The sequence below is a fragment of the Rhipicephalus microplus genome, chromosome 1, assembly GCF_043290135.1.
Source record: "Rhipicephalus microplus isolate Deutch F79 chromosome 1, USDA_Rmic, whole genome shotgun sequence".
In the NCBI taxonomy this organism is placed as follows: Eukaryota; Metazoa; Arthropoda; class Arachnida; order Ixodida; family Ixodidae; genus Rhipicephalus; species Rhipicephalus microplus.
Window position 1 is genome coordinate 290,136,857 of NC_134700.1, and position 27,246 is coordinate 290,164,102.

At 42.4% G+C, this 27,246-nt stretch overlaps 1 protein-coding gene across 1 annotated transcript; it reads left to right on the plus strand.

Annotated features, from left to right (window-relative positions):
• Window positions 1-7,144: 7,144 nt before the first annotated feature.
• On the plus strand, window positions 7,145-25,998 carry LOC142762995 (junction-mediating and -regulatory protein-like). The gene is made up of 7 exons (XM_075865115.1): window positions 7,145-7,563; window positions 8,755-8,915; window positions 12,312-12,398; window positions 12,756-12,851; window positions 15,037-15,330; window positions 25,133-25,308; window positions 25,401-25,998. The coding sequence occupies exons 1-6, from the start codon at window positions 7,335-7,337 to the stop codon at window positions 25,217-25,219; spliced, it is 954 nt and encodes a 317-aa protein (XP_075721230.1). The 5' UTR covers window positions 7,145-7,334; the 3' UTR covers window positions 25,220-25,308; window positions 25,401-25,998.
• The last annotated feature ends 1,248 nt before the right edge of the window (window positions 25,999-27,246 follow it).

Here is a 27,246-nt window from a genome sequence, read left to right on the forward strand (position 1 = left end):
CACTCATGAAACACAGTCGTTGAAAAAAACAAACTAGCATGACAAAACGAACATGCTGGTGGCTGTCACAAAACGAGCGCTCAAAAACGGGCGCACCACCGAATTCTCGTGACGAAGCGCCGAGAGGTCAACGACAAAGAAATGAAAACAAGCATACAGGGACTCCCCGGGCGCCCGTCCTTCTCCCCTCGGAAGCGTGGGTTCGCAGACGAACCTCCTCTCATCGGCGCCCGAGCAAGCCCTCAAATGTTCTAGATGGAAAGGGGCGGGGTGATGCCGGGTCGAGTCCGTCGCGGACGGCCTTCGAACCGTCTCGCCCTCTCCCCAGCCTTCGCTGCGTATCGCGCCGACGAAATGAAGAGAACTTTCTGGAATCTCGCGCGGAAGGTATTTAATGGAGCAGCCGAGGTGAGAGATCAGGAGAAGACGGAAGTTAGTGCCAGAGTGCGTAGGGTATCGCGCCGTGTAGTCGGCGAAGGTTTTGTCCGTAGTTACAAAGCAGGAGAAGATTTCCACATGAGGGGTGAAGGCTCGAGCTACAAGCAAGAGCGTGTGTCTACCGCTATCGAGCGAAGACGCGTGACAACAGCTGCGTGTGTGAAGCCGACGTCTTTCCGGCAAAGAAGTTTGAAGCTTGGAGAGTGGCCAATTGAAGACGCGAGGTTTCCTGGAAGAGAAACTTCGGCGAGGTTTCCTGGAAGAGAAACTTCGGGGACAGCGGAACGACAACAACGCTGGACTTTGAGTGAGTGATTCTCGGAAGAGTATCATCCAGACTTTTGTTCCAAGAACTTTGGACTGAATAGGTTTTCTATCTCTTTAGTCTTTAAGTGTCTTGGTTGTTCAATGCATGCGACTGCATTGTAGTGTGTATTGTTGTCTGTGTCCGTTGTTTCGAGTGTGGCTGATTGTAGTGTGTAGTACGTTGTTTGATTGGAGACATATTGTACTCAACTATTGTGGAGTGTGCATACTTGTGTATTGTTTTGATCTGTCATTATTGAGAATATAATTTTGTTTTGTTTATCAACTCTCGGCTCTGACTTGTTTTTTGAGCCACAGCCGGCGTCCGCTGGCGCGCCAAAAAGGACAACTTCTAAATTGTCCACGCTTTCGTGGTGCGGTTTTGGGGGCCGATACTTCGGCCCCTGGAATTAGCCCGGCGATCGCCTCCCTAATTAACAGGACTCGTGACAGTGGCCTCTTGGTCTGTCTGCGCTCTTTTCAAGCTTGGTAACCCCTTCAACTTTGTCATCCAATTTTATAGGTCAACCAGTGGTCAAAGTAAGCATTTGGTGTTTTCCCTTGGTGTGGCATGCTGCATCTCATAACGAGTTAAGCTTGCAGTTGGGGCCCTTTCTGGAACTTCGCGAGGTAGCAGCTGAACGTAGCCGTGCGTTGCGCCTCCGAGCTGACGACGGGCGGCTCGGCCCGCGTGTGCGAGCCGAAGCAACAAAGGAGCTCGAAGAGTGGGAAACTCGAGCGCAGTCAGCCAACGAGGCCACGCAACACCTTTACCAGGAGTATTATCGGCGCACCATTGATCTTGTTTCAGGTCAGGGGATTTTTAGGACATTTCACTAAAGTGACTGAATGCCTTATTTCAGGTGTAGGCGATATAGCTGATTTTATGCTGCTCAGTTAACACTCCTTCGGGCTAATTTGTGGATTTTATGCTACTATTAGTTTGTGTGTGCCTTCACCATGTGTCAGTGATGCCATTTAAAAAATGCTGTATAATAAATGCAAAGCCGGCATCCACACATGATGGCAGTCACTCTCATATAATTGTGCAGGGCCATTTGTAAACCCTCAAGTAATTTTTTTCGTGATATCTTTGTTACCCCGTATAATATTTTTATCTCTGTAGCTAAAAATTTGTACTGAAAACAAAGAAACAAAAAAAGATGCGCAAAGTTTGTACTAAGTTCCACAAAGCTTGGCAGAGCTGAAATGTGGTAATACATAGATTTGCTATCCTGACTCATTTGTTGTAATTGGGCAATTGCGATATTGCTTTTTTTAGTAAAAAACTTCCAATGTGTCACTTTTCTTGTCATTTAAAAAGTGGCTTTTTGTGTAACAGGAAACGAACCTTGAGATCTTGAGATAACTGGTATGGATATCACGTGCAACAATGTGCATAATGCAGATTGTTAAAACACAAAGGTCTAACCTTATCTGGAGATAATTCTCCAACACCCTCTGTGCACATGATGTAAGCAGTTTGTTGCATGCCACTAATGTGCATAAGGCTGTGTGGATATCGGAACAAAATGAGGTATGGCTTCAGCAAAAGATGTGCACGAAGGCTTGCTCATTGTATGAGCATTAAACTTTATCAACATTTTGGAGTGCTAGCTGACCTGGTGGATGCAACTGGCATTTTTTTGACATACTTGTCATTTTTAGTTAGTCTGGCTAGTCCACTTCATTTCTCGTTTTTTCGCAGAATGCTTTCTATAGCTTACGTGGCCTGCTGGCTTATGAGTAAAAATAACATAATTTTATCAGACAGGTGTACTGTTTGTTGGTGGGAGGACGTGGCAATGTCAATGGTAAATTTGGTCAAAATGTTTGCCCTTTTTTCAATAAATTTTTTTTCTCCAATTTTGATACCATGTTTTACCTTGGGGTTAATTATTAGACCAGTATACGTAAAAGAAGTTGGGAAACAATCATTTTACTGGTAGGCTGTCATCAGAAGGTATGTGAGAAATTGGGCTTTAGAAAATGCAAATCTCCAGCTTCCCTTGGCGCAGTGTCACCATATTGGCACCATCATAAAAAGGACAGATCGGAGCTTAAGATAGCTACAGAGGTGCATTGCACCAATGAAAAATAAAGCCAGCTTCCTTCTGAGTTCTTTTTCTTATCTTTAAGCTGCATTTTTTTTAGCTTCGTTTTCTCAGCTTTAATTTTTTGAGCAGTTGCTGTAAGTCATCCCTGTGCCATTTCGCAACAAATGAAGATATAGCAATTCCATTTTCTGCACTTAGATTCTGAGACATTTGTTAGTGCTGTGAAGCTAACCATATTTGTGTGCACATCATACAGATTTTTATTTTATTTGGCTTTTTGTAAAAGGTGTTAGTAAGACAATATGCCCAGGACATTTAAAAAATCTTTTTGTGTGCTCACACAATTATTGAAAAATAAACCAAATACAGTAGACTCTTAGTAAATGGAACCTGAAGGGACCGGGAAAATATTTACCGTTTAACAGGAGTTCCGTTTACTGAGAGGTGAATATGAGCGCAGAATACAAGCCCGAAACCAAGCATTGCAGAGGCAGCAGTTCCGTTTAACAGATTTCTGTTTACTGAGAATCTACTGTAAACCAACTAAAGACGTTTTGCATTACAGCACAGAATGGGCCCTTGTGAATATTTTATGCAAAAATTTTGATAAGCTCATCTCTAATTAATTAATTTTGGGATGACGATGAGAGTATAACAGGTGTTGTAACTAAAGAACTACACTGGTTTCAGTTATGATATCAGCTTAACAAATTACATCTGTATGGCAAATTTTGTCAGATAATCTGCATAGATAACAAGAGCAGTTTTTATTGCCACATCCCCACTTAATGCTATGATTGAGTAGCAATTGAGACCATGCCACAACAAGCATGAAAAAGGAGCTGAAGTTGCTTTGTTATATCTATTTGTACACTTTAGTTGTTGCTTGCCCTTTCAGCCAGTATTGCCCTTGTGGTGACACGTATCCCAAAGGAGTACGGCCACTAGCGTGGGTCCGGTCTAGCGAGCCGCAGGGCACGCGTGAACCGTCGCCGTGGCGAGAACACGATACTGCTCAATGTCGCAACACCTTATTGTCTGTGGCAACTCCAAACGCAGTACAGCCATTGCAAAGGTGCGGCGGGAAAGCAAATAGGCTTATTCACGCCACTGGCATAAAAGTACTACACAGGGTGCCATGAGCACGTCTTCGTTGTAAAGATTATCCACGGAAACACCGGGACCAAGGCCCCGTTGCTCGAGCGAGGGCAAAGGCGCTCTCATTGTCTTCGGAGAGATACGGGTCGGCGTAGCCTGGCCATGCACTAGGAACCCGCACCACTCTTCGGCCTAGCGTTCGGAAGGGGGGGGGGCGACATAGGGTAAGCGTTCACCGCGGGTGCAAGGCGCTGTTGGCGAAGTCCTAACGAGTTTCACAGGGAGCTGACGGACGGAAAAGAAACGCGTGCTTACCCCCTTGTCGTCCCCAGAGAGGTCTCTGCTCGCTCCCGACTCAGCGCGCGAAAACCTCTCGGGAGACTTCGTGCGCGACGCCACAGTCAACATCCGCTTCCGGGTGAGGGTGTTAAACGTCACTCTGCTCTCCCAACGTGGCAGACAGCGGAGAAGGGGAGACATGTCGGGACATCAGAATGGCAGAAAAGGCGGCAAAGCCCGCGCAAAGGCAGCGGGCTAGCCTCAGGGCAAGTGCTGTAATGTACGCGGATGACACAGCGCTAGTTTTCACCACCCCGTCACTTCATACTGCGGCACATATTTTAAACGACGAACTTTTAAAAATCAGCGAGTGGTTCACAACAAATAGGCTTACTTTAAACACCGATAAAACCAAATATATAGTTTTTAAATCCCCTTGCAAGCCTGTAGAATTCACTATGGGCAAGCTGAAGATCAATGATAAAGAAATAGAAAAAGTCGGTAGGATCTCATATTTAGGCGTAATGCTGGACGATGCGTTAAACTGGAAGCCCCATTTAGACACACTGGGGAAGAAACTTTCCTCTGTCTGTTTTAGCCTGACCAAAGCTCGACAGCATTTTGAAACTGATATCTTACGCAACATCTACTTCTCTCTGTTCCAATCTCAGATAACATATTGCATCAAGTGTTGGGGATTCACCCATCACACATACATCAAGCACATAATATGACTACAAAAGAGAGCCTTGAGAATAATAAACCATGTTACCCCTCGTACACCCTCTCAGACTCTATTTTCCAAAACCGCAATAATGCCCGTGCTTACGCTACGGGATTATTGTATAACTCTCTTGGTATATAAAATAATCTGTAACAACTTCCCCTTTCCTAGAACTATTTTTCAAACACCAGGTAAAAGTAGTCGCTCTGCCTCCGAAGGCAAATTTTTAACCCCCCTCTCTAATAACACATACGGACAACGCCGTCTTAAGTACGCCGGGGTTAAAGTTTGGGATGATCTCCCGTCATCCGTTTTACAATCAACCAGGGTAGATCAGGCGTTAAAAGACATCTTTTTGCATCACACAACATCCACCTTATCGAAGAACAAAAAAGTAGGAAAATAACATCAACTTATAATACCTTGTACATGTTTTTCCTACTGCTGCTGTTTTGGGGACGATGATAAAAATTGCAGCCTCTACCACTGACGATGTACTGCAGTCCTGACGTGTGGTCTTCTGTATGTGTGTTATTGCAATGAGAACTATACGCAGCTGTCTTATTTATAGTTTTTGTATAAAACGAGCGTTTGTTTTTAGCACTGTTTTATCTCGAATGTATCTTTCCTATTCATACACATGCTTTTTATGGACAATTATTGGAACACCTGTATATACTACATTTCCCCCCAAACATGTGATTGTACATACATAGCCCCTGATTCATTTGTATTATGTTTTGAATGGATCCATTACTAACCAATAGGCTAAGGATCCAGACATTTATGCATGTATTTGGTGAAAATGAAAAAGAGACAATAAACAATCTTGAATCTTGAATCTTGAATTCCCACACCCTCCAACAGGAGGAGTCAAAAGTTCTTGGTGAGTTAAGCGGCGCCACTTAAAAAATGTGCTCACATTTATAAGGCTGACAGCTTCCAACACTGCTGAACAGCGGAAGTAGTAGCAGTGGCACGCTACATGATTTCAGCCTATCTGGCACTAACTGTTCATTAAACCTTAATTATGTACTTTCTGTAATATTAATCTATAAGCACATTTGCTCCTGATTGTGCTTGTATTAGAATTTCAAGAAAAATGACATTTGCTGAATAAATCAATATTAGTTCATTATAACATTGGCCAATATAATTAGCATTAACAGTGTGCATAACATATTTTCTTGCATACAAGCCTGGTCAGAAAATGGAAAAATGTGCCTTAAAAGTGTGGTTGTAGGCTGTGCGTTGGGGTTATAGGCAGTTTTTTTTTGTTAAGTTTGGGGAGCCTAATATGTGCAGTGATAGGTTATATGCGAGAAAATATGTAATATTTGCTTGTTATGTTTTTCTTATGTCAAAAACTAAGTGATACTTAGATATAGGTTATTCACTTTCATGCCACTCAATGCTGCCATCGGAAATGCTGAAAACAAAGAAAAATGTGGAATAATTTTTGCTGCACAATTGCCTTAAGGCTGTTGCACTGACCGAGTTCCAGTTGTCTGAGCTGTGTTTGAAATTTCATTGTGTAAATTTTGTGCAGAGCCGAGAAACAGGATGCTTGAAGACCAGACAAAGTTCGGTCGGTCGACGTTTGAACTGTACGGTATGCAGCGCCTTCAGAAGCTGGAAGTGTTTGTCTGCCAGGAGCGGCTCAAACTGCTCGCTGCCATCAAGATCACCCGAGAGCTGCAGCATGGCAGAATCACCAAAAGGGTGAGCTGCAAAGAAAGGAGTTTTGTATTACATGTGCACTTCAGAGTTTCACATGCTTCTCAACATGCACGTGAAAGCACACTTGATCCATCACAGTGTCCATGATATCATGGAACAGTGCTTTCAAAGCAGGTGATACCTGTCATATATACCAAAAGCTTCAGTTTACATGCGTGAAAAAGTAAAGGTGAGGAAAAAAAGTGGAGAAAAACCAACTGTTGTGCTAGCAGCCTCCTGAAAATCTGCTAGCATTTATCTTTTTGCTACATCAAAGTTTTAGTCATGAATTTATAGTAGCTTTCTCTTTACAAACCTTTAGGGCTACAGAAATGACAACATTCGTAGAGCATGTTCGGAAACATCCCTTTTGACTGTTTGTTGTGTGGAACATCTTGCATAACCCCCTTTTTTTTTTCCTAATATAATATTGCCTTAGCATGCAAGTTGGAAACCACGGGAAATTTTCAAACATTTCCTGGGCTTTCTTTTAAACTTGTGAAAAAGAGGTGTGTATGCAGTAGATAATATGTTGCAAATCATTGTGAGTGTAATTGTAAAGCCAGTAATTAGTTCAAGAACTATGTACTCAAGACTAAGGGCTCAATTACAGCACTGCTGACTTGTTTAGGTGGTTGGTTACAACATGCAATTCTTTCACCTTTCATAGAAGGCCTTTTCATAGTAATTGGCTTGAAATTCTCCTCACATTAATGGCATGTGAGAAGTATAGCAGAAGAGGGAGTGTAGTAGAATGTGCAGCATGTCTTGTTCTGCTGCAGCTGGAACAGCAGGCATTGCGCGGTCAGTGCACGCTGGAGGAAATGGAAGAAGAGGTGTACCGTTCTCAGCTGGGCATATTCGATATAAGCTTGGAGATGCTCAAGGAGGAGGAGGACATACTGCGAAGACAGAAGGACATCCTCGATCGCGCTTGGCAAGGTAATAAATCCTCGCACTGCTCATGCGTTGTGTTAGTGTTGATCAGGTACTTCAAGAAAGCACAGTTGACGGTGTACCGAATTTTCCTTTCTGAATAAAATGATAAAACTGAGTCCTACGTAATCTTTTTCAGTTATTTGAGTGCCTCAGCTTTAACTGCATCAAAATGGCAGCAAACCAGTGCCCTTGTTTTGACTTTGGGCAATGTGGTGCGATGTCACAAAATGCACACATGTTGGAAACTGTTTAAAATGAAGAGCTTCAGCTGCGATGTTCATGCTGGCATAAAACTCGCTTGCTACTTTGTGATGAGTGAACGATCAATTGCCAGCCATTTTTTTGCTGGTGAAAAAATTGTGCACATTGTGGTGTTGGGATGGTAGTGCATATTAAGATATTTAATTGTTCAGAGCACGTTTTGATATTTAAGACATGGGTGTATTAAAATGTGGCCATATTGGAAACAAAGTCTCGAATTATTAAAATTCAGGCTTTTATGCTGCTCTTAAACGAAATCGGTACAATATTTACATGGTCGTAAAAAAATGCAATGATTTAATAGACACTTGCTTGTTGTTTTCTTGATACTTTTGATAATCTGGCATTTAGTTAATTTGGAAATTTTTTGACAGTACTGCATTTCAATGATGACCTCCCTTAAGTTTTTCTTGGCTTCATTGCTTGTTGGTTTCGTATGGTTATACATAGCTTGCCATAAATGGGCCGCTCAACCAATTTAAATTTTTATGTTCATAGGTAGCGTTGCGCCATTTACTATGCACCCCTCTTTTAAAAGAGAACTGCGACATTCTAGGCTGCACCTTCTTGAAAAGCATAGTTTTAGGCAGCTTATATATGCAGTAGCCTTTCTAAAATATTTTGCACCTGATATATGAAGGAATGCATCATGAAACATATCAAAAATTGACAAAAGAAATGTAATGGAAGCCAAGAAATTCAGCTGCTATAGTACTGCTAAAGATCAGATTGAGTCATGAACATGATAACCAGCATCGACTCAGCTATGTGAAGTTCCTTTTATGTCTAAACTACAAGATAGATTTTCAACCTGTGCGTGCAGACCTAGACATACAAGCTGTTAGTATTGTATAAGTTTTTCTGACAGTGCTATGTTATTTGGAATCTTCAATTTTTGACAATACTTTTGGTTTGGACTTTGGTTTGATGCAGAGGAGCTGGATGAGGGCATCTTTTATGATGCAGTCGAGGAACGAGATCAGATTGAGGATAAACTTGAGATGGAGAACAGTGGCCCCATGTCGAGGCGAGACCGACTCAAGCTTCGTCTCAACAGGCTTTACAGAAAGCGAGCCATCCTCAGAAACAAGCGGGTAGGTGGGCGTGCATTCCCCTTTAGGTATCTGCCTGCAATCAGCCGTTTGTAGTGGTAGAGAAGCAAGCTTTTCTTTGTATGTCAATAACACGGTTGGTCACAGTTGTTGCTCCAAGGAAACAGTGGGGAAACATGCTGAACTCATGGGTAGGAAGTGTGAAAATGAGAGAATAAATTGGTTTGACTCTTTCATTATCATGCAAAAATGGTAATCTTTCATGTGTAGTTTCGAAGGTAGTTTTTGTAGTTTGGAACATAGTCTAGCACGCATCGCAGCATATCAAGTTATGCAAAATTAAATGCTTTTTCCCAAAAAATGTAAGTGTTAGCACAACAAATATATTTTGGAATGAATAAAAACATAAAGAGTGAATAATTTTTGGTTGCCAGCTGGTAAACAGTGTAATGAAGAACACTATATATGCAAAAATATTCAAAACGGAAAATTCAGAATATACATTTTCAAGATAAATGACCCAGGAACTGTAGAAAAGATATTAAATATTGTACAACATGTTTCTATTGACATAGACTAAGAAAAATCAGAACCGAAGTGCTGCTACATTTCTCATGCCAGGCAGTGAAGCATTGCTTGGTTTTTTTGTGAGACACAAGTGACATCGTACACGTTTCTCAGTAAATGTATTTATTTATTTTTTTTGCGATGAGAGTTTGCAGGTGTTCGGCTATAAATGGATACCCGTGATGCAAAAAAATTTGATGTCCAATAAACTTCACTTTTTCGTGTAGCATCACCTCTTCCCATGAGCCACCTCACTTCGCATAGGTTGGCTTTCCAATATATGCATCCAAGCATATTTCTTTGAATTTCTGCACATCGTATTAAAAAAAAATATACATGTATATCGTGCGCGGTCCTGGAACGTCTCATACTGCTCCGTAGTCAGGGCTAAAATGTACTCTGGTGGCCCTGTCGTGAGGAGAAGCTCTACAGCCGACGCCAGCGTATCGCGCCCCAGCGGCATGTGGACCTCACACGTAACCAGAGTAGCTATGAGATTCTGCGCAAAGGTCAGCAGCTACACACTTGCGGCAGAGGAGACAACTTGAAGCCGTAAAGAAAAACCCACGGACAGCTGCGGATGTCTCAGGCTGATGCAAAACATCATTGCCATAAAACTTGAAGCTGAGGTGCTGTCATCCTCGAACTCTTCGTCCTCACTCAATTCAGGTGCACTTGCAAGACAGTTTAAAGTGACACGTGCTTTTTATAGCACAGTTGCACACGCAAGTGAGCGTGACTACAATGCCATTGGAGCGACTAGAGACACTAGATGCAACCCTGTGTCTGATATAACAATTTAAACGAAATCAAAGGTGTTGAAAACTGTATGAGAAGGCCACCTCCACACTTTATACATGCGGTGGACCTTCGGGAATATTTTTTGTATAACAAATTTTCCAACTCCCAGCAAGAGCTTTCCATAAAAAAGTTGGCATAAATGTCTGGCAATTATTAACGCTCAACACTGTCAGATTGCGAAGCTGACACCTTAATTTGATATGCGACTTGCAAAGGCTCTTTTGATTACATAACCTTGATGTTACAGTTGCATAAAAATGAGGGGCACACACTTCTGTCAAGTGCGCTAGTCAAGTGCATTTTCCCAAGACACCTCCATTGGTATGTGCAAAAGTCTGTCAAAAATCACTATGTTGCCAGAACAGGCAGATTGAAGTTGATTCTGAAAGGCAATTAGAAGGACTAATTACTAGGAAGTTTTTGATGCTCGAGAAACAAATTAAAATGCCAAAATTGGCAATCCAAAGCATCGATCACCAGTGATCGATCTGAATAGGCATGATAACGAGAGAGTTAATTTCTAACTTATCAACTATAAATGTGTACAATAAAACAGCCTTGTATTGTGTGGTCTGGGTGGACAAGTGTAATTTGTCTTTGTTCTTGGTCTCTTCCTATGTTCTTGACTGTTAACAGATTAGTCTTCCTCCTCTCATTTTGTATTTTAAGCACTTCATTAGGGCAGAGTTGAGAAACAACTTGTGTGTAGTGCTTCACACATGTGCCTTTAGCAAGTGTAATGTATTTAAAATGAGAACAATGTGCCTAGCAAGACTTCCACGATGACTGGCGTGAGTTAGGGGATATTCTGTGGATGAATTGCAGTTTGCCGAGTTGCGTTTATGAATTTCCATTGCAGTTGCTCAAGTGGTGTTGTAATTGCAATCCTTTCTTTGCATCTCAGACCCTTTGGGCAGTCCTAGTAACCTGCACTGGCAGAAAACAACAGAAAAAACTTCATGTTTGTCAGGGCTTCTAGCATCGCCCGTACTTTCCAAATCTCAGGCTTAACTGTACATGACTGCCTTTCATAGTCATGGCCACTGATGTCTGAGGCTGTGTCATATGTGACCTCTCCTATCTGCTATGGGTCTTCATGTGTGAAACAAACAGTACTTCAAGATAAGATCAGATAAAGTATGAAGAATGGTGAACTTTGAAGGAAAGTTGGGCAAACCATAGTGCAGGGTCTTGGCAGGTCACATGCTTGAAGCTACTGCATCAGAGTGTTACATGTGTGACATAAGCGATTGAATTGTACAGCCCAGAATACAGGACGAAAGGCAAGAAGCATGCAGTCCTGTATTCTGTGTCGTACAATTTATTACATTATAAACAAAAGCAACTAGCCTGACTTCCTGCTCTGCTATGCATGTGACATCTTAAGGCAAGAAAGTAAACTAAGCGTATATTTGGTTTATTTTTCCCCTTACTAATATAAACTCAGTCAGGTAGGCCAGTCACCTGTTCGTCATTTATGGTTTGCAAGTTTGGACACCCAGCTACCAAATGTTAAGCGTTGTTAGACATTTTACTGATAAATTAATATTTTCAGAGCTATGAAATATAGTAGAAATTTCTACAGAATATAAATTCAGCTTGTTCCTCATCTTTCTTCACTTCTAGACATATCTTTGCATGCTTTGGAGCAGTTATGAGAAAATTTTTATGTCTCAATTATGAAATAGCTCATTTGTAAGAAAGGCGTAATATAGGGGGTATCCTTGATCCGCAAGAGGGCAACACCATTGCCACGCCATTTTGAAGGTCCGTTCATGTGCACCGTGCTGCTGTCCATGTTTTGGCATGCAGAAAGTGTTCCGGAGGTTTCAAGCATCCATGTTGCTGTGCAGATTTGGAACACAGCGTATGCAGCGAATTTTATGCGTGTGTGGCAAACATGCAGACCTTAAAATGGCGACCCCCAACGCTAGCGATCCTCGTAGATGACGTCAAGTGCATAACCCCTATACCAACATTCCTTTCATCGGTTAAAAATACCAGGTAGTCAGAGTAGAGATTGTTAGTAATTTCCTAGTATCTCTTCCCATTTTGTATTTTTTATTATAGAAAGCCTGCATTGCTGAACACCAGAAAAAGGTAAAGAGAAAGGGAGAAAAGAAGAATCGTATCAAGCAGCATCACGCTGTCCATATGGTAAGTTTGAAACATATAATTTGTAGAGATTTAAGTTGCTATGTGCATGTTATGTTCTGCTTATGCATGATGCGATGCAATTTGACAAATGAGTATTAAAACAGATATATTTTTTGTAGGTTAAGGTTAACTTTATGTCTGTTATTGTGGCTTTGCTTAGTTTGTTTTCGGTCATCAGCCTTGAATTTTCTAGTAAAAGTGTACATTTATTTGTCTTGCCTTTATTGTGTCATTAGTTTTTTTTTTGGGTGTGTGTGTGCATGGGTGTATCTGTCCAGCTTGACTGCTTTGTTCTTGTAGTTTGCCTGTTCACGGGCCGGTATTTGTTGATGACTGACATGAATGGGCATTTTGCAGAGACGAGAAGAGATACGCAAGACGTTGGAGATGAATCACGAACGCATTGATAGTGAGCGCAGGAAGACACTGGAAAGGCTCAGGGAATACAAAAAGGTATGTCAGCAGGTGTTACAGCTGAAGCAGTGCAGGTGTAAAATGTGGAGAGCTGCGAAATCAATGTAGAATATTTTTTTTTCATTTTTATTGGTGTATGTAGTTGAGAAAATTGGTGAACATTCAAGCTTCATCAGAAAGATTTGGAACGGAATAGCGTTTTCTGCAATACACGCTCTTCATCGCAAAATCATAGGAGGGCAGTGTCATCTTCCCATAATGCTCATAACCGCAGGTTGCAGTGGTTGCGAAGTGCTCTAAGAGCAGCGACAATGTCAGCGGAACCCTCAAGGTCTTAAAATACTAGTGCATATGCTCATTTGCTAGGTTCTCTTTGATTCAGCTTTAACTGCTGAGTCATTGTGGCTGTTAGGCCTGTATGGGATTTCACCTTCGCCCTGTAGGCCTAAGCTCAACTTCCATCCACACCCAAAATTTTTTCAGTTTAATTACCTTGCTTGCAGGAGCTCCGCCAAGTAATATGCCATCAGTCTGAGCATGTCTGTTATAAGAGTTGTCAGTTCCGCTTGGGGGATTCTTTTTTTCACTGGGTCGCTTGTCGAATTTTCCAGTCGCTTGTCACATTTTTTGGGATTATTTGCACTTTCCTGCAAATATAGTATAGTTAATTTAGTCATAATCTCATCACCAATGTGTGCATTTGTTGTTGACTAATAGTATGTTTGTTGATGACTGAGCAGATGAGTGCATAGGCAAACGCAGGGTTCCCCATTGAGAGGGGCGAAAATTCATCGCAGCCCCCTCCCCCCCACTCGTCCAGCGGGTGCGGCTGCCCCCCCTGAGCCCATGGTTGAGTGTTTGACCATACATTAGGGGCAATTCATGTAAACATTCAGTCAAACAAACGTTGAGGAAAATCACAAGTAAGGTTAGTCATGCGCTGGCAAATGTGCCTTCAACCAAATGGAGAAACTACTCAAGCAACAACGTTTAGTAGTAGCTACACTATATGCTTTTGTTCATGGTACATAGTTTTTTTTCAGCACAAGGCAATTAGGTGATTTTTCAAACTACCCTTTGTGAGTGACATTTAAAGAAATAATGATTAGAATTATTCTGAATAATGGGAAAATACATTGCGTCTACTCTTTTGGGCTTCTTTTAGGGGTGAAGCACCTTAGTCTCGACCCCTGTTTGGTGTCCATTGTCACGGCTACATTATTTGGGACAACCCTCAAGTATAGTGTACAATATAGTTGAAACATATGTGAGACACAAAAAAAGATTTAATAATAGTCTTATATTAATCATAATTGCGAAAGAACAATATAAACACCTACAAGCGCAAACCCTTTATACTAGTCAGCGACTCCGACGTATGGAGCTCGAGAGCTGGCTTCGCCTACTTGTCATGATTCACTTCGCGAGATGCGGGGATTTTTTGTGATGAGTATTCACTTATTTGCTTGGTAGCATATGGCAAAACTGCCTGTTGCTATTTTTAGCATCCATAAGAATTTTTTGCTCATTTTGACTATGGCAGATCTTCTGCATCTTAACACTCTAGCGGTAATTTGATACTTGCGCTTAATATTGAAAAACGATTTCCTGTAGCGTACACTTGAGTAGTGTATATTCATACGTGATCAGCACAACTTAAGTGCAACAGCCTACACTAGTTGTTAAGGAAGCAGTTTAGAAAAAATTAAGGCAGCAGTTTAGGAATGTTGGGATCCTTAGATGTTCATCAGTGAGAAATATGAAGCTAAGCTGAATTTATGTGTTGGATTTCTGGATTTGAATGTCGTTGATCTCGCTGGGTTTCGGACTTTAGGAATGTCACTTAATGTAGTGCATTTGGTGAGCCGATAAAATTCGAGACACACAAGACTGGCTGGCTATGGTGCACTGAGTGCGTGTGCTACCTACTTGTGAATTCATGGATAAAGACACTCATTTGGGACTACTGAAAAAGTTAATGTTGCATACTAGAGCAATTATAGATGCAACCTAGTGCAACCTTGCAATCACCAACTGCTGTGCTGCACTCACTGTGTTTAGTTGCATAGCAAGCATACGTCTTTTATAATCTTGTCATCTAATACATTCATTGCAAAAAGCAAGTGGCATAGTACGGTAGTGAGATTAGTTTCCGACATTGTTACAGCAACTGCTTTTGTGCCGTTAACTACGCATGACTTCATATGTGCTCCAACTGATGCAGAAATATCAAAATGGCAAAAGAAATGCTGATGGCACTCTGCTGGAGCCTAGTGAAGAGCGGATATCGAGGTCACCATCTCCGAGGAGCCCAAGGCAGAGCTCAAAACTCCAGAATGGCACTGCAGCGGACAAAAGAAAAGCATTCAAAAACTCCTCCGAAAACACCAAGACCAAGAAGGATGACCTGTCTCTGCCTGTACCCCCTTCATTACCACCGCCTGCTGTGCAACTCCCACCGCCACCACCGCCTCCTCCTCCACCGCCTCCGCCACCACCACTGATGCCAGCATTAACGGTGAGTCCGTATTGCAGTGTATCTGAAAAACAGTTAGGCCTGGGAGAGCATAGGTATTATTTGTAGTCTTCAGCGTTAATGTTGCAGTAAGAATGTAAATGGAAATGAATTAAAGAAAACAAAATGTCTCCCTTTCTCTTGGTGGGATTCGAACGCACAATTGGCAAAACGTGTCCAGTCTTGTACCAACTGAGCTACAATAGAAGGCGCTTCTATATCCATTTCCTTGGGTAAAGAATTTTTGTATATGTAACCGCTTGAAGGGTTAGACAATGCCTCCCGTTGCCAAGGCAACAAGTGGGGGACCTTCTTTGTGGGAAAGGGTACCATGGGTCACATGATTTTTGCATGAGGTGGAAGCTGACCAATGAACCCTTACTAACCTAAGGCCGGCCTGGGTGAGGCCCTTTCTGTGAAGGAAGAAGGGGAAATTTTTTCGGTGGTCTGATTTCTTCTGCGATTTGTCGTTAACGTCAGTGGCGGGAACTCTCCTGCAGAAGATCAAAAGCAGTAAGCAATCGGTGGTAGCAAGCACGGGTACTTGCATCGTAGGACTTGCAGTGGTATTTTATTTTCATAAGGTGACCCAGAACCTCAAAAAGGTGGCAAGCAGGTATGATCTCCTTGTTCTTTCTGCCCCCGTAAAGCCATCTCAGCTCTGCCCTCGCACCACTGCTGAAGGATCCTCAGGCTGTGGTGTTAAACATGCTTCGGCTTACTCTAAATGTGAGGCCGGAGTTATCTACCAATTCCCCTGACTTGTGGCAGGTATTACGTTGAACGTATGAGCCATGCAATATGACCGTATTCTAGTGAAAAGAAAAGAACTCTCACGTGTTCCTGCAAACTGCAACGTCTGCAAATGCTAACCACAATTTTATGAGGTGATGATCCTGGGTTAGAGCAAGTATTACACAGCATGTGAGTAACTAGAAGCCTTTCATACAGGAAAACCCCCGTTGATTCAGACTTCACGGGACCGGAGAGAAAGTCCGAATTACCCGTGGGCACCAACTATCACGAGTACGAACAAACCACTTGAAGAATGTCTCCTACACCATCAGACTTTCATTTCTTAAAAAGTCTGTGATAGCAGTTTGCTTCACGAACGCAATGTGCGACGCAGTCACAATTTTGCGAAGTTCCTGCAGGTGGCTTAGTCTGCGCACACTGTCTGAGGAAAACATGCACATGTCCTCCAAAACGGCGAACGCATGCGCAGCCTCTGTCATTATGTGGCGTCGACGCTCGTCAGCATCACTTACATCCTCGTCAGCCGATTCCACTTCGCTGTCCAAGACTTCTTCAACGATATCGCTGTCGGTCACTGTGCCGGCCACGGCAACCAAGGGGCACATGAGCTGGCATGATGCTCACATAGCGGCCATCTTGCTCTTCGCCACTTTCCTCACCGGCCACCACACCCGGATTAGCAGCGTCGTGCACGAAGGTCATGCCTAAAGCAGTTTGCGACTACTGCAGGCTGTGTGTTGTTCCACATGTATGTCAGCATTTAGATTGCGCTTAGCAGGCTTACTTCGTACTGCTTGCCTGACTCCATGCAGAGCAACATCCGCTCGAGTACCTATCGTTGATAGCAGCTTTTCACGAACTGTATGATTCCCTGGTCCATCGGCTGCAAGGGAAGCCGTTGTGTTCAGAGGCAGAAATAGCAGTTCAATGTTCTCGAGCCCAGACACATTTGTGTGCGTACTACAGTTGTCTAGCACGAACAACACCTTCCGAGCCTTGGCCGCAAAGCGGCGGTCGAGCTGATGCAGCCAGGCTTGAAAGAGTTCGGCAGTCATCCAAGCCTTTCTGTTGAACCGGTAGTCGACAGGCAGCTGCTTAATATTCTTAAAACATCTTGGCTTCGCAGCCTTCCCGATCACTAGCAGCGGCAGCCGCTCTGTACCGGTCATGTCAGCAGCCAAAAGAACTGTCACGCGCTCTTTACTTCGTTTTTCATTGACGCACAGGTTCCCCTTAAACACAATTGTCTTAAATAAATAATAATAATATTTATTTGATCTTGACAACTTCAAGAAAGGTACAGGAGCTAAAGGCGAGCAACGCCTGACAGGGGCCCCGGTACCCGTAACATGTTACAACATCATATTACATGGCATAATAGTAGTTCATTGGCAGTAAACAAAAATATAAAAAATCGTTACACATTTGATATACAATGCATTAGGAATACAAAGTCTTTCGCATTCGTACGTCCACATAGTTACTGTGCTATTTTTTTTCTTTTTTTTTTTTTAATAGACAGAGGCATAAGATAACAAAAGGAGTATTGATATCAGCACACAATCAAGCTCAATCATACGCATGGAATGCAATAGTATACATAGATACATACACATACACCCATATATATATATATATATATATACATACATATATACACACACATATATATACACATACACACACATATACATACACATATACACATACATACACACACATATACACACACATATATACACACATATATACACCTACATACACATATACATACACATATATATACACACATATACATACACATATATACACATACACATATATACACACATACACACACATATACCCACACACACATGTGTTGCAATAGTCATTCTCTCAAAGCCTGTGCAAGTAACAGTTCCTTCACTTTATTTTTGAATGCATTTCTAGTCGTGAAGAATTCAATATGACCTTCTAGCTTATTCAGGATCATTAGTACTTGGTGGCTGGTTGTTTGTGTACCATAGTTAGTCCTGGTTTTTAATGTTCGTCTTCTCTTCAGTCTCATGTCGTATGGGACTTCATTACTGCTGCTGTCGTCTAGATATAGTGCATTGGAATGTATATACTGCAGTAGTTTGAAGTCATAAACTTTGTTTGCTTGAAGCATTTGATATTTTAAAAATAACGGTGACGTGCTTAATTGGTACCATGGCCCCTGATAACTTTCATAAATGCGCAATATCATTTTTTGTAGACGAATAATCCTATTGTAGTTGGTTTTTGTAGTGGTACCCCAGACCAGTATTCCGTAGCATAGTCTAGAGTAGAACAATGAATTATATAAGTTTTGCTTCAACCAGATAGGTATCAAGGGTGCAATTTTATACAAGCAGCCAACAGCTCGGGAGAGTTCAACAACTAAATTATTAACATGAACGTTCCACGAAAGATGCTCTTGGAACCAGACACCAAGAAACTTTTGCTCTTTAACCCTGGTTAACTCATGCCCTTGGAAAGTTAGAACTATTTCCCGGCTAAGTTGTTTGTTCAGAGCACGAAATATGACATAGTTTGTCTTTGCTATATTAAGCTGCAGTCTATTTTGGCCTAGCCAAGTCGAGAGCAACGCAAGGTACTCGTTGGCCTTAGTTTCCAAATCAGTTAAGTCTGTGGATTTAAAAAAAAACATTAGTGTCGTCGGCATACATAATAATTTCAGGAGAGTTTGCTATAGTTACAATATCGTTAATATAAACAAGAAATAAAAATGGCCCCAGTATGGACCCCTGAGGAACTCCTTGTGTTAGCTTTAGTTTCGATGATTTTGCGTTTTGTATTTGCACAATTTGAGAACGGTGACTCAGATAGTTTTTAATGAGCTCTAATGCTACTCCCCGCACCCCATACCTAGATAGTTTGTCGTATAAAATATTATATTTTATGGAATCGAAAGCTTTCTTCAAATCTAGAAATAAACCAAGTGTGAAATTTTTGCTATCTATGTTCGTAAGTATACTATCTTTGATGTAGCACAATGCTTTTTCAGTTGATCTGTTTTTCCGAAAACCATATTGGCTATTAGAAAGAATTTTGTGTTTGTCAAAGAAAGAAACCAGTCTTTGGTTAATCACACTTTCAAATATTTTCGACATAATGGGGAGGACCGATATCGGTCGGTAATTTGATAAATTATTTCTAAGGCCACCTTTAAATATAGCTGTCACCCGTGCTACTTTGAGTTTTTGTGGGAAAACACCAGTTGACAACATGAGATTAACAATGTGAGCAACTGCCTCCGAAATAAGGTGGGATACTTGTTTTAATTCTTTCGCACCAATCTCATCAATGCCTGGTGCGACATTACTTTTCAGTAGCCTTATTGACGCCTCCACTTCAGCAGGAGATGTTGGTTGTAAGAATATTGTGTGTTCTATCATAGGTGTATCCGGGATATTAGTATCACGGTCAATGTCATTTGGCTCTTCATAACAACCGGCATTTATGAAATGTGCATTTATTGAGTTAGCCAAATCTTCACCATATATAGTTGTACCGTTTATAGTCATTTCTTTTATATCACTGCACTGTTCCATTCTATTAGTTAGAGCATTTACCATTTGCCATACCTTCTTTGGGTTATCGTAAATGCTCTCAAACTTTGCTGTGTAGTAATTTTTCTTGGCTTTTCTTAAATCAGCATTCAGAGTATTTCGAATTTTTTTGTATCTACAAAACACTTCAGGGTCCCGACAACTAATAAATTCGTGGTATAATTTATTCTTAGCCTTTATGCGTTGATATAGACCTTTGTTTATCCATGGTTTCCTATATTTTTTATTTCGCTGCACCATGATTTTCTTGAGCGGAAATGCATTGTCAAAACATTTATGGATCATCTCGAAAAACATGTCATAGGCAGTGTTGGCGTCTGTCTGGTCTAATATAATGCTCCAGTCAAGCCCTTGGACTAAGTTTCTAAATACTTCGCGCGAGATGTCATTTAGGTTACGTCGAGAACACATTTGCTCTTGAGGCTTATTTTCATATAAGGTGGCCAGTAAAAATACCGGCAGGTGGTCACTAATATCGGAAGAGAAAACGCCCGTTTTTATGTGGTCTGTGCAAAGGTTTGTAATGCAGACGTCCAGTAACGTGGCACTGTGTGTTGTGATTCTAGTGGGTATATCTACGTAATTTTTACAGGCATACGTGTCCAACATGGTAGTGAATTCCCTAGAGTACGTGTGTGATGATTTCAGATCAATGTTTATGTCACCCATAATAACAAATGAACCCAAAGTGAAAGAATTATCACACAGTAGCGTCTCGAAGAAATGAAGAAAGTTTACTTCCTTTCCAAGAGGTGGCCTATACACAACCACTGCGAGCACCTTGCCAATGCGTAGAGCTAAGCACTCGACGTCATCATTTATGACGGAAAGGTGAGGCAACTTTTCACAAGTAAGCGTGTCTTTGAAGTATATAGCAACGCCCCCTCCCTTCTTAGCGCTGCGGCACAGGTGCTCAGAATGGTACCCAGATATATAGGGCACTTCATTTCCGTGAATCCAAGTTTCTGAGAACATTATCACGTCAAATGATACGGTACAAGAGTGAAGAAAATTGGTAATCGCGTCAACTTTGTTCTTAAGGCTTCTGCTATTGATATGTAGAAGCGAAAAACGTTTTGCAGGAAGTGAGAATTCAGAATTGAAGGCACCAGTCGTGTAATAGTTTGTACCATGTTCTAGCTCAGGCATGGTGAAATGAGGGCAAAGATGTTAAAATAGATGTTGCGCTAGGAAGTATGTCACTAGGCATTCAAAGCAGTATCAGCGCATATCTGAATAAGATCGGCCTGTGTGGCGATACGAACTGCAGATGAGCCTTCATCCTTTCTAGCCAAAATTTTTCCGCTGTTCATCCAGACGAATTTCCAGTTGGCAGCTTTCTTTTTTTGAATTGCGGCTGAAAGCAGTGCTTTATTAGCCTGTGTGAGATTCTCGTTTACGTAGATAGGCGTCTTCGCCTCACTTCCAAGCACTGAACTGTCTATCTTTTGTTTTCTGCATTTTGACAGAAACGCATTTCGTTTGCTTCGTCGCACAAAACGAGCGATAATGCTTTGCGCATTCTGCTTTGAGCTACGTACCCAGTGACACGTGTCGAGGTCAGCTGCTTCTACAGCCTCACCCACGCTTTTCCCAATTTTTTGTATTGTAAGTACTGGATCGTCTCCAGCTGGCACTCCCTTTATTTCTACATTATTGAGGCGCTGGTATTGCTCTAATTCTTCACACTTCTGCGCAAGCCTTTCATTTTCTGCTTTGAGTGCTTTGTTCTCGTTTACAATGCCATGCATTTCCTGTCTGAGCTGTTTTATGTTTTCTGCTATTCCCTTTACGTCATTACAAATGTCCGTACAGAACGACACGCTGTCTTTTAGTTCCCTCATGTCCGATCGGTAGTCTCGCTTGAAAGTGTCGAACGCTCTAATTAATTCCCGAAGGTCTTTACCATCCAACATATCCTTATCAGCATCACCACCAGTGTCTTTTGCAGCCCCCTTTGGCATCACAAACACTTTGCGCTGAGTTCGGCAGCAGTGCTAAAAAACTAACACTAAAAAACTCCGTGATACAAAAGGTCTCACCTGTAAGACAAAGTGAATTTCCTTAACGTGTGCGTCTTTCGAAGCACCGCTGCCGAACTGAGCGATAGACGAGTTGCTGCAGGTATATATCACAGACGGTTCCCTGGTGGCGTTTGTGTCCGTTGGGTCTGCGCAGATCCGTCACGCAGGTTCGCTAGTCGCTTGGGCTGGTACCGTCCTTGATGTCCGGCAATGGCCACACGAAGCCCACCTCCCGCTGCAAGATGCTGCGGAAACCACACCAGTCGTCTTGCGATAGCTGTAAGACAAAGTGAATTTCCTTAACGTGTGCGTCTTTCGAAGCACCGCTGCCGAACTGAGCGATAGACGAGTTGCTGCAGGTATATATCGCAGACGGTTCCCTGGTGGCGTTTGTGTCCGTTGGGTCTGCGCAGATCCGTCACGCAGGTTCGCTAGTCGCTTGGGCTGGTACCGTCCTTGATGTCCGGCAATGGCCACACGAAGCCCACCTCCCGCTGCAAGATGCTGCGGAAACCACACCAGTCGTCTTGCGATAGCTGTAAGACAAAGTGAATTTCCTTAACGTGTGCGTCTTTCGAAGCACCGCTGCCGAACTCAGGCACAGCCTTATAGAACACCGCTGTCTCATCATTGTTGATAATGTTGCACGGCTCGTACGTAGAAAGGCGCGTGGATAGTCCAGACCACCAGTCTTGCACTACACTTTCATCAACTGCACCTCTTTCACCACACACGTTGCGGAACACCAGCCCATGTCGCTTCTTGAAGTGGTCGAGCCAGCCTTCCAACGCACTGAAAAAGTCAATGTTCATGATCACCGCAAACTTCCCTGCTTGTGCGCAGATAAGGAGGCCGCTCAAGGGCAAACGCGCATTGCGCGAGACGGCGAACCAGCGCAACAGTGCTTCTAGCTTGAAATGCGCTGCCGTTCAAAGCCTCTTCTTTTGGTCGCCAAGCATGTACCCATCATATGCTTTCATAATCTGCTCTTCGTTCTTCACGCAAGTGCTCAGTGTGCTTTTCTTCACATTAAACTTTTCCATCACTTCTTTTCGAGATGCTCCCGCTTACAACGGCTTCAATATTTTCACCTTCGCAGCCAAATCCTTTGCTTCGTACTTCTCCCTCTTCGCTGCGGGAGTTGGGGCGGTTGGGGCCGCAGGAGACGGAGGGGAAGCCTTCCAGGCGTCGCTTGCGCGGTGGTCACGTGCACGCGAACGAAGTAGACAACACACACACACCCACACACGCACACACACGTGCATGCGCTCGCGCGAAAAAAAAGCACTGTGATAAAAATGAAATAAAAACCGGCGAACTCTTTAAAGAACAGCAAATAGTAAGACGGCAGATAGAACTGATCATGTACAGACAAATAGTTTAAAGCCCACTAGAGGTGAGCAATTCAACTCAACCGTCACGCAAACGGGTTCGACGCGCAAGAAAAAACGAAACTCAAATCCGTGGGTTGCTAGTAGCTGATGACAGTAGCGATGCACTGCCTTCCATTTTGGTTGTTTAAACCACCCTGTGTTTTTTTTTGTGCCTTCGAGATGTACTACCCATGAACGAAGTTTTGAATCAGACCGCAATCCGGTCCTAAATTTGTCTAGGTACACGGTCGATTTGGCCGATAGAATCCGCTGCTGCTTCCCCGTCACGACTCGACCGCAGTCGGGTGTTCGAATTAACCAAAGTGCGGTCGAATTTGTCCGAATTAATGAGAGTTTTCAGTCATAGAACAATGTAAATTTTGTACGTGACCAGTTGCCATGGCCGAAATAACCAAAATTCCAAATTAATGGGGGTAGAATTAACGAGATTTTACTGTATCAGTAAATTGGGGGATGAATGTATGAGTGACACGTAGATAAAATTGCTATCTTCTGAGATTAGATTGTTTGAGAGGTGGGTAGGTTAAGGAGTGTTGCTAATCTGTGCATGTGTGGGTCATTTATATATATCGCTCTGCTTCATACTTGGAATAAACCAGCTGGAAGTGCCACCCATGTTGCCGTGTTTGTGTCTTTCTTGTGTCTGGGGTTTTTACTAGCGGGAGAATATTATGCAGTGACTTGTTCTGCCATCTAGTAACATAGTACAGTAGACTCTCAGTAAGTGAAACCTGAAGGAAACGGGAAAATATGTTCTATTTAACAGGAGTTCCGTTTACTGAGAGAAGAACATTGGTGCAGAATACAAGCTCGAAACCAGGCATAGCAGAGGAAATAGTTGCATTTAAGCAGTAGTTCCGTTTCACAGAATTCATTTTACTGAGAGTGTACTGTATAACACTTTTGTACTTGTAAACTCTCCCAATTTATGCAGAAGACACCTGGATCTTGAGTAATGTTTCCGATTGTTTGGGCACAACCACAGATCTCCCCGAAAAGAAGTGTAGCCCTATCGTGAAAAGGAAATAATGTCAAAAAAATTCCGCCTACATCTTCCCAGGGGGAACTCGAGTAAATGCGTCGCAAAGGTGGGGGGGGGGGTATCCAATGAGTCTTGCATAATTGAGTATGGCTTGGGAATTCTTAAATCCTTATTATGTTCATTTATTAAATGAAGAAGAAGCATTATCTTCAACGACTGGTGGGATGCTGATGTGCAATCCAGCGCCTACATATATGGGGTGGCCAGGGAATGGTTGTGCAGCTCGAGCAGTCTGTTTTTACTAGCAGACGCTGCCTGCGTCGGCCTTTCGAGGTGAGAGAGGCATGTGGCACGATACGCAAGGCACAAGCATGCGTAGTGGGGGTTGGACATCACTGCCAACCGACGCACAACGCAAGACATCGTGCGACTAAGAAATGCTCCGCATATTAATGCAGTGTTCTGCAGTTTTCTTGGCTTGGTCTTTCACACCCGACATGCTCAGGTCACCTCGCTGCAGTACATTGGTGACATGTAGGGAAGCTTATTAAAACTGAAAGAGGCCTACTAGTGGTCACGAGACGTTGCAAATTTCCTGCTTTATTACACACACTTGTGCGCCCCATATAATCATGACTACCTGTATGATTACTGATGTCTAAGAACTTCACTGAACTATACTGGCTATCATTCAGAGTTTTGTGTAATGTTGCTGCAGCCTTTAGAAACAATACATAAAAACATAAGCCAGGTTTTTTTGTCGTATATTTTACCCCTCCTCACACTTTACCGATATCCAAAGCTTTGAGATGCCCAAGTTGGCAGGTATGAACTTTGCAACAGTTTGTAAAACCTCGAATGAGGCTACATTGCTCAATACCTGCAAAGTGCTTGACACTGCATTCATTTCTGCAGTGCATGGGGGGATCATTGCAAATTTTATGAGTTTTAATATTATTACATTGTGCTCCAAGTGATAGGGTTATATAGCTGAATACTGCTTGCAGGCAGTTGCATATTGAGAGGTTTACTGGATCTGATTGTCCATTGCAGCCAGCTGCCCTAAATCCCATTCCACTGACAGCACTCAAGAAGCCTGGACCAAAGCAAGATCTGTCAAAGCCTAACCAAGCACTCTAGCAAGACTATCAACCTCGCAGAAATTCTTGCTGCTCGTGGCAAACTCAAGAAAGCCGCTAACTCTGACGATGACAAAAATAGAAATTCAGGTAGTCATCTTTGTTATAATTTCACGCAACGCCATCATTGAAGAGCACCTTTACAATTGTAATTCATTCATGCTTTTTTGTTTTTTTTTCAGCAACTGGAGGTCAGTCCAAGGACTTCAATGCAGTTCTTAAAGCAGCTCTTACAAAGATTAACATTGCCTCTCATGGACCTGATAACTCCGACCATGAGAGTGAAAACAGTGATTTTGAGTAGGTTGCACCCCATAAAATTTTAAAATGCTGAAGTTTGCACTTCAATTTCCGTCCTTAACAGGTCTTGAATGCATTGCAATGCAGATTATGCGCAGCTTTTATATTTGTGAGTGCTTTTGTGGTGCTGTGTTCGTGCACATAAGCAGTCTGCAGTAGTCAAAACACTTCTTTCCTCGAGCATTGAAAACTGGGTGAGCTAGTAAGGGTTCATCTTCTGCACACTTTCCTAGAAGATGAACAGCTTTCCTCATTGTGAATGCTCAATGCATCAGATCGTCTGCAGCATTTTGCTTCATTAGGTGGAGTTATTGCTGTAAAGGTGTGCTCGTAATATTTGCTTCACAGAAATTAATCACTCATAAATCTCTGCATGAAACGCGTGTAGCTGTCTGTGAGGGTCTTCATTTTACGACGGAAAGGGGGCAAAGTTATGTTTGATTTTGTGCTTGTTTAACTGTGATCAGCGCTTTAAAAAAATTAGGGCAGACCCTGAACTTCTTGAGATTATAGTCATTGCAAGAATTCACATTTTTTTGCAAAGCTATTTATAATAGGGCTTGCTGCTACATGCCTGTCAAGGGAGTGAAAAAATTTTTGCTTCCCATTTGCCATGTAACATTTTCATGCGTTAGGCTGGTAACAAGTATACACTGGCAGTCTTCTCATGCCTTGTTAGGTGAGAAGGTGTACATCAGCTATTCTCTGCGCTTACTTTGATTTACAAACTCCTCTAATCAATGTTTGAAATTTTTCTGGTATTTCAAAAAAATTGTGCATGTGAATAAACCGCCGGTCTCGTCGCTCTTGTGCTTCTCCACTTCAAGGCGCAACTAGTGTTACCTCTGGCCTATAGAGCTTCAGAGGCAAGCTAATCTCCTCTACAACTTGTCTCCGAAAATTCTCTTTGGGGGTTAGGTGCTGTTGTTGTGGTTGGAGGGCTAATGCTTTGGGCAAGGAAGGGCACATAGGGAGTCATTATGTGGTGTACAGTTATGTCGTTCACCTCTTCAGAGCCTAGACAGGGCTGCTGGAGATAAAAAGAGTGAACTAGTGTGTGTTTTTTCTTTGTGCTAGCCTTTGTACAAAATGGTGACCAAACTGATTTCAGTGCATATGCGAATCTGTTTGAGTGCGATGGGGTGGAGATATGTGAAGACGCGAGGGTGAGGAGCGGAAAAACAGGTGATGGCCCGTTCTACAATCGCCGTGCTTATGATTTCAAGTGCAGCTGTGTGGTTTGGACTCTTGGGCCAGTGCACTATGTTCCTGTTAAAACGTGTTGGTGTGATATGACATACAGCCTATTAACGACTGCTTGCAGCTTTGTGAAGCATCCTGTCTGTGTGGCTGGTCATGGCACTGGTATGCATCACCTTGGAAGATTATGTATGTGACACTGTTGTCGAATGCCAAGAACTGCTCTATTTGCAAAAATGTAGTGGCATTGCACTATTGATGTTTCTTATTGTTTTAGGCACACAGTGTCTGTTGGCATAAAAAGTGCAAGATTACGGCATAACCTAATTTCACAGTGTCAGTGGTATTCAGTGAACAATGTTGGCTGTGTTCTGACGAGCGTGATACCTCTGTTGAAAGAGAAAAGCTAGTTATAAATTATTTGTAGTGGTAAGAAGTTATTATATGTGGTGAGATCATTTATATATTACATGTTAGCTTGATCAAGTAATATAGAATCGAAGAGTTCTTGTGTGGTTGTTTTTTGAA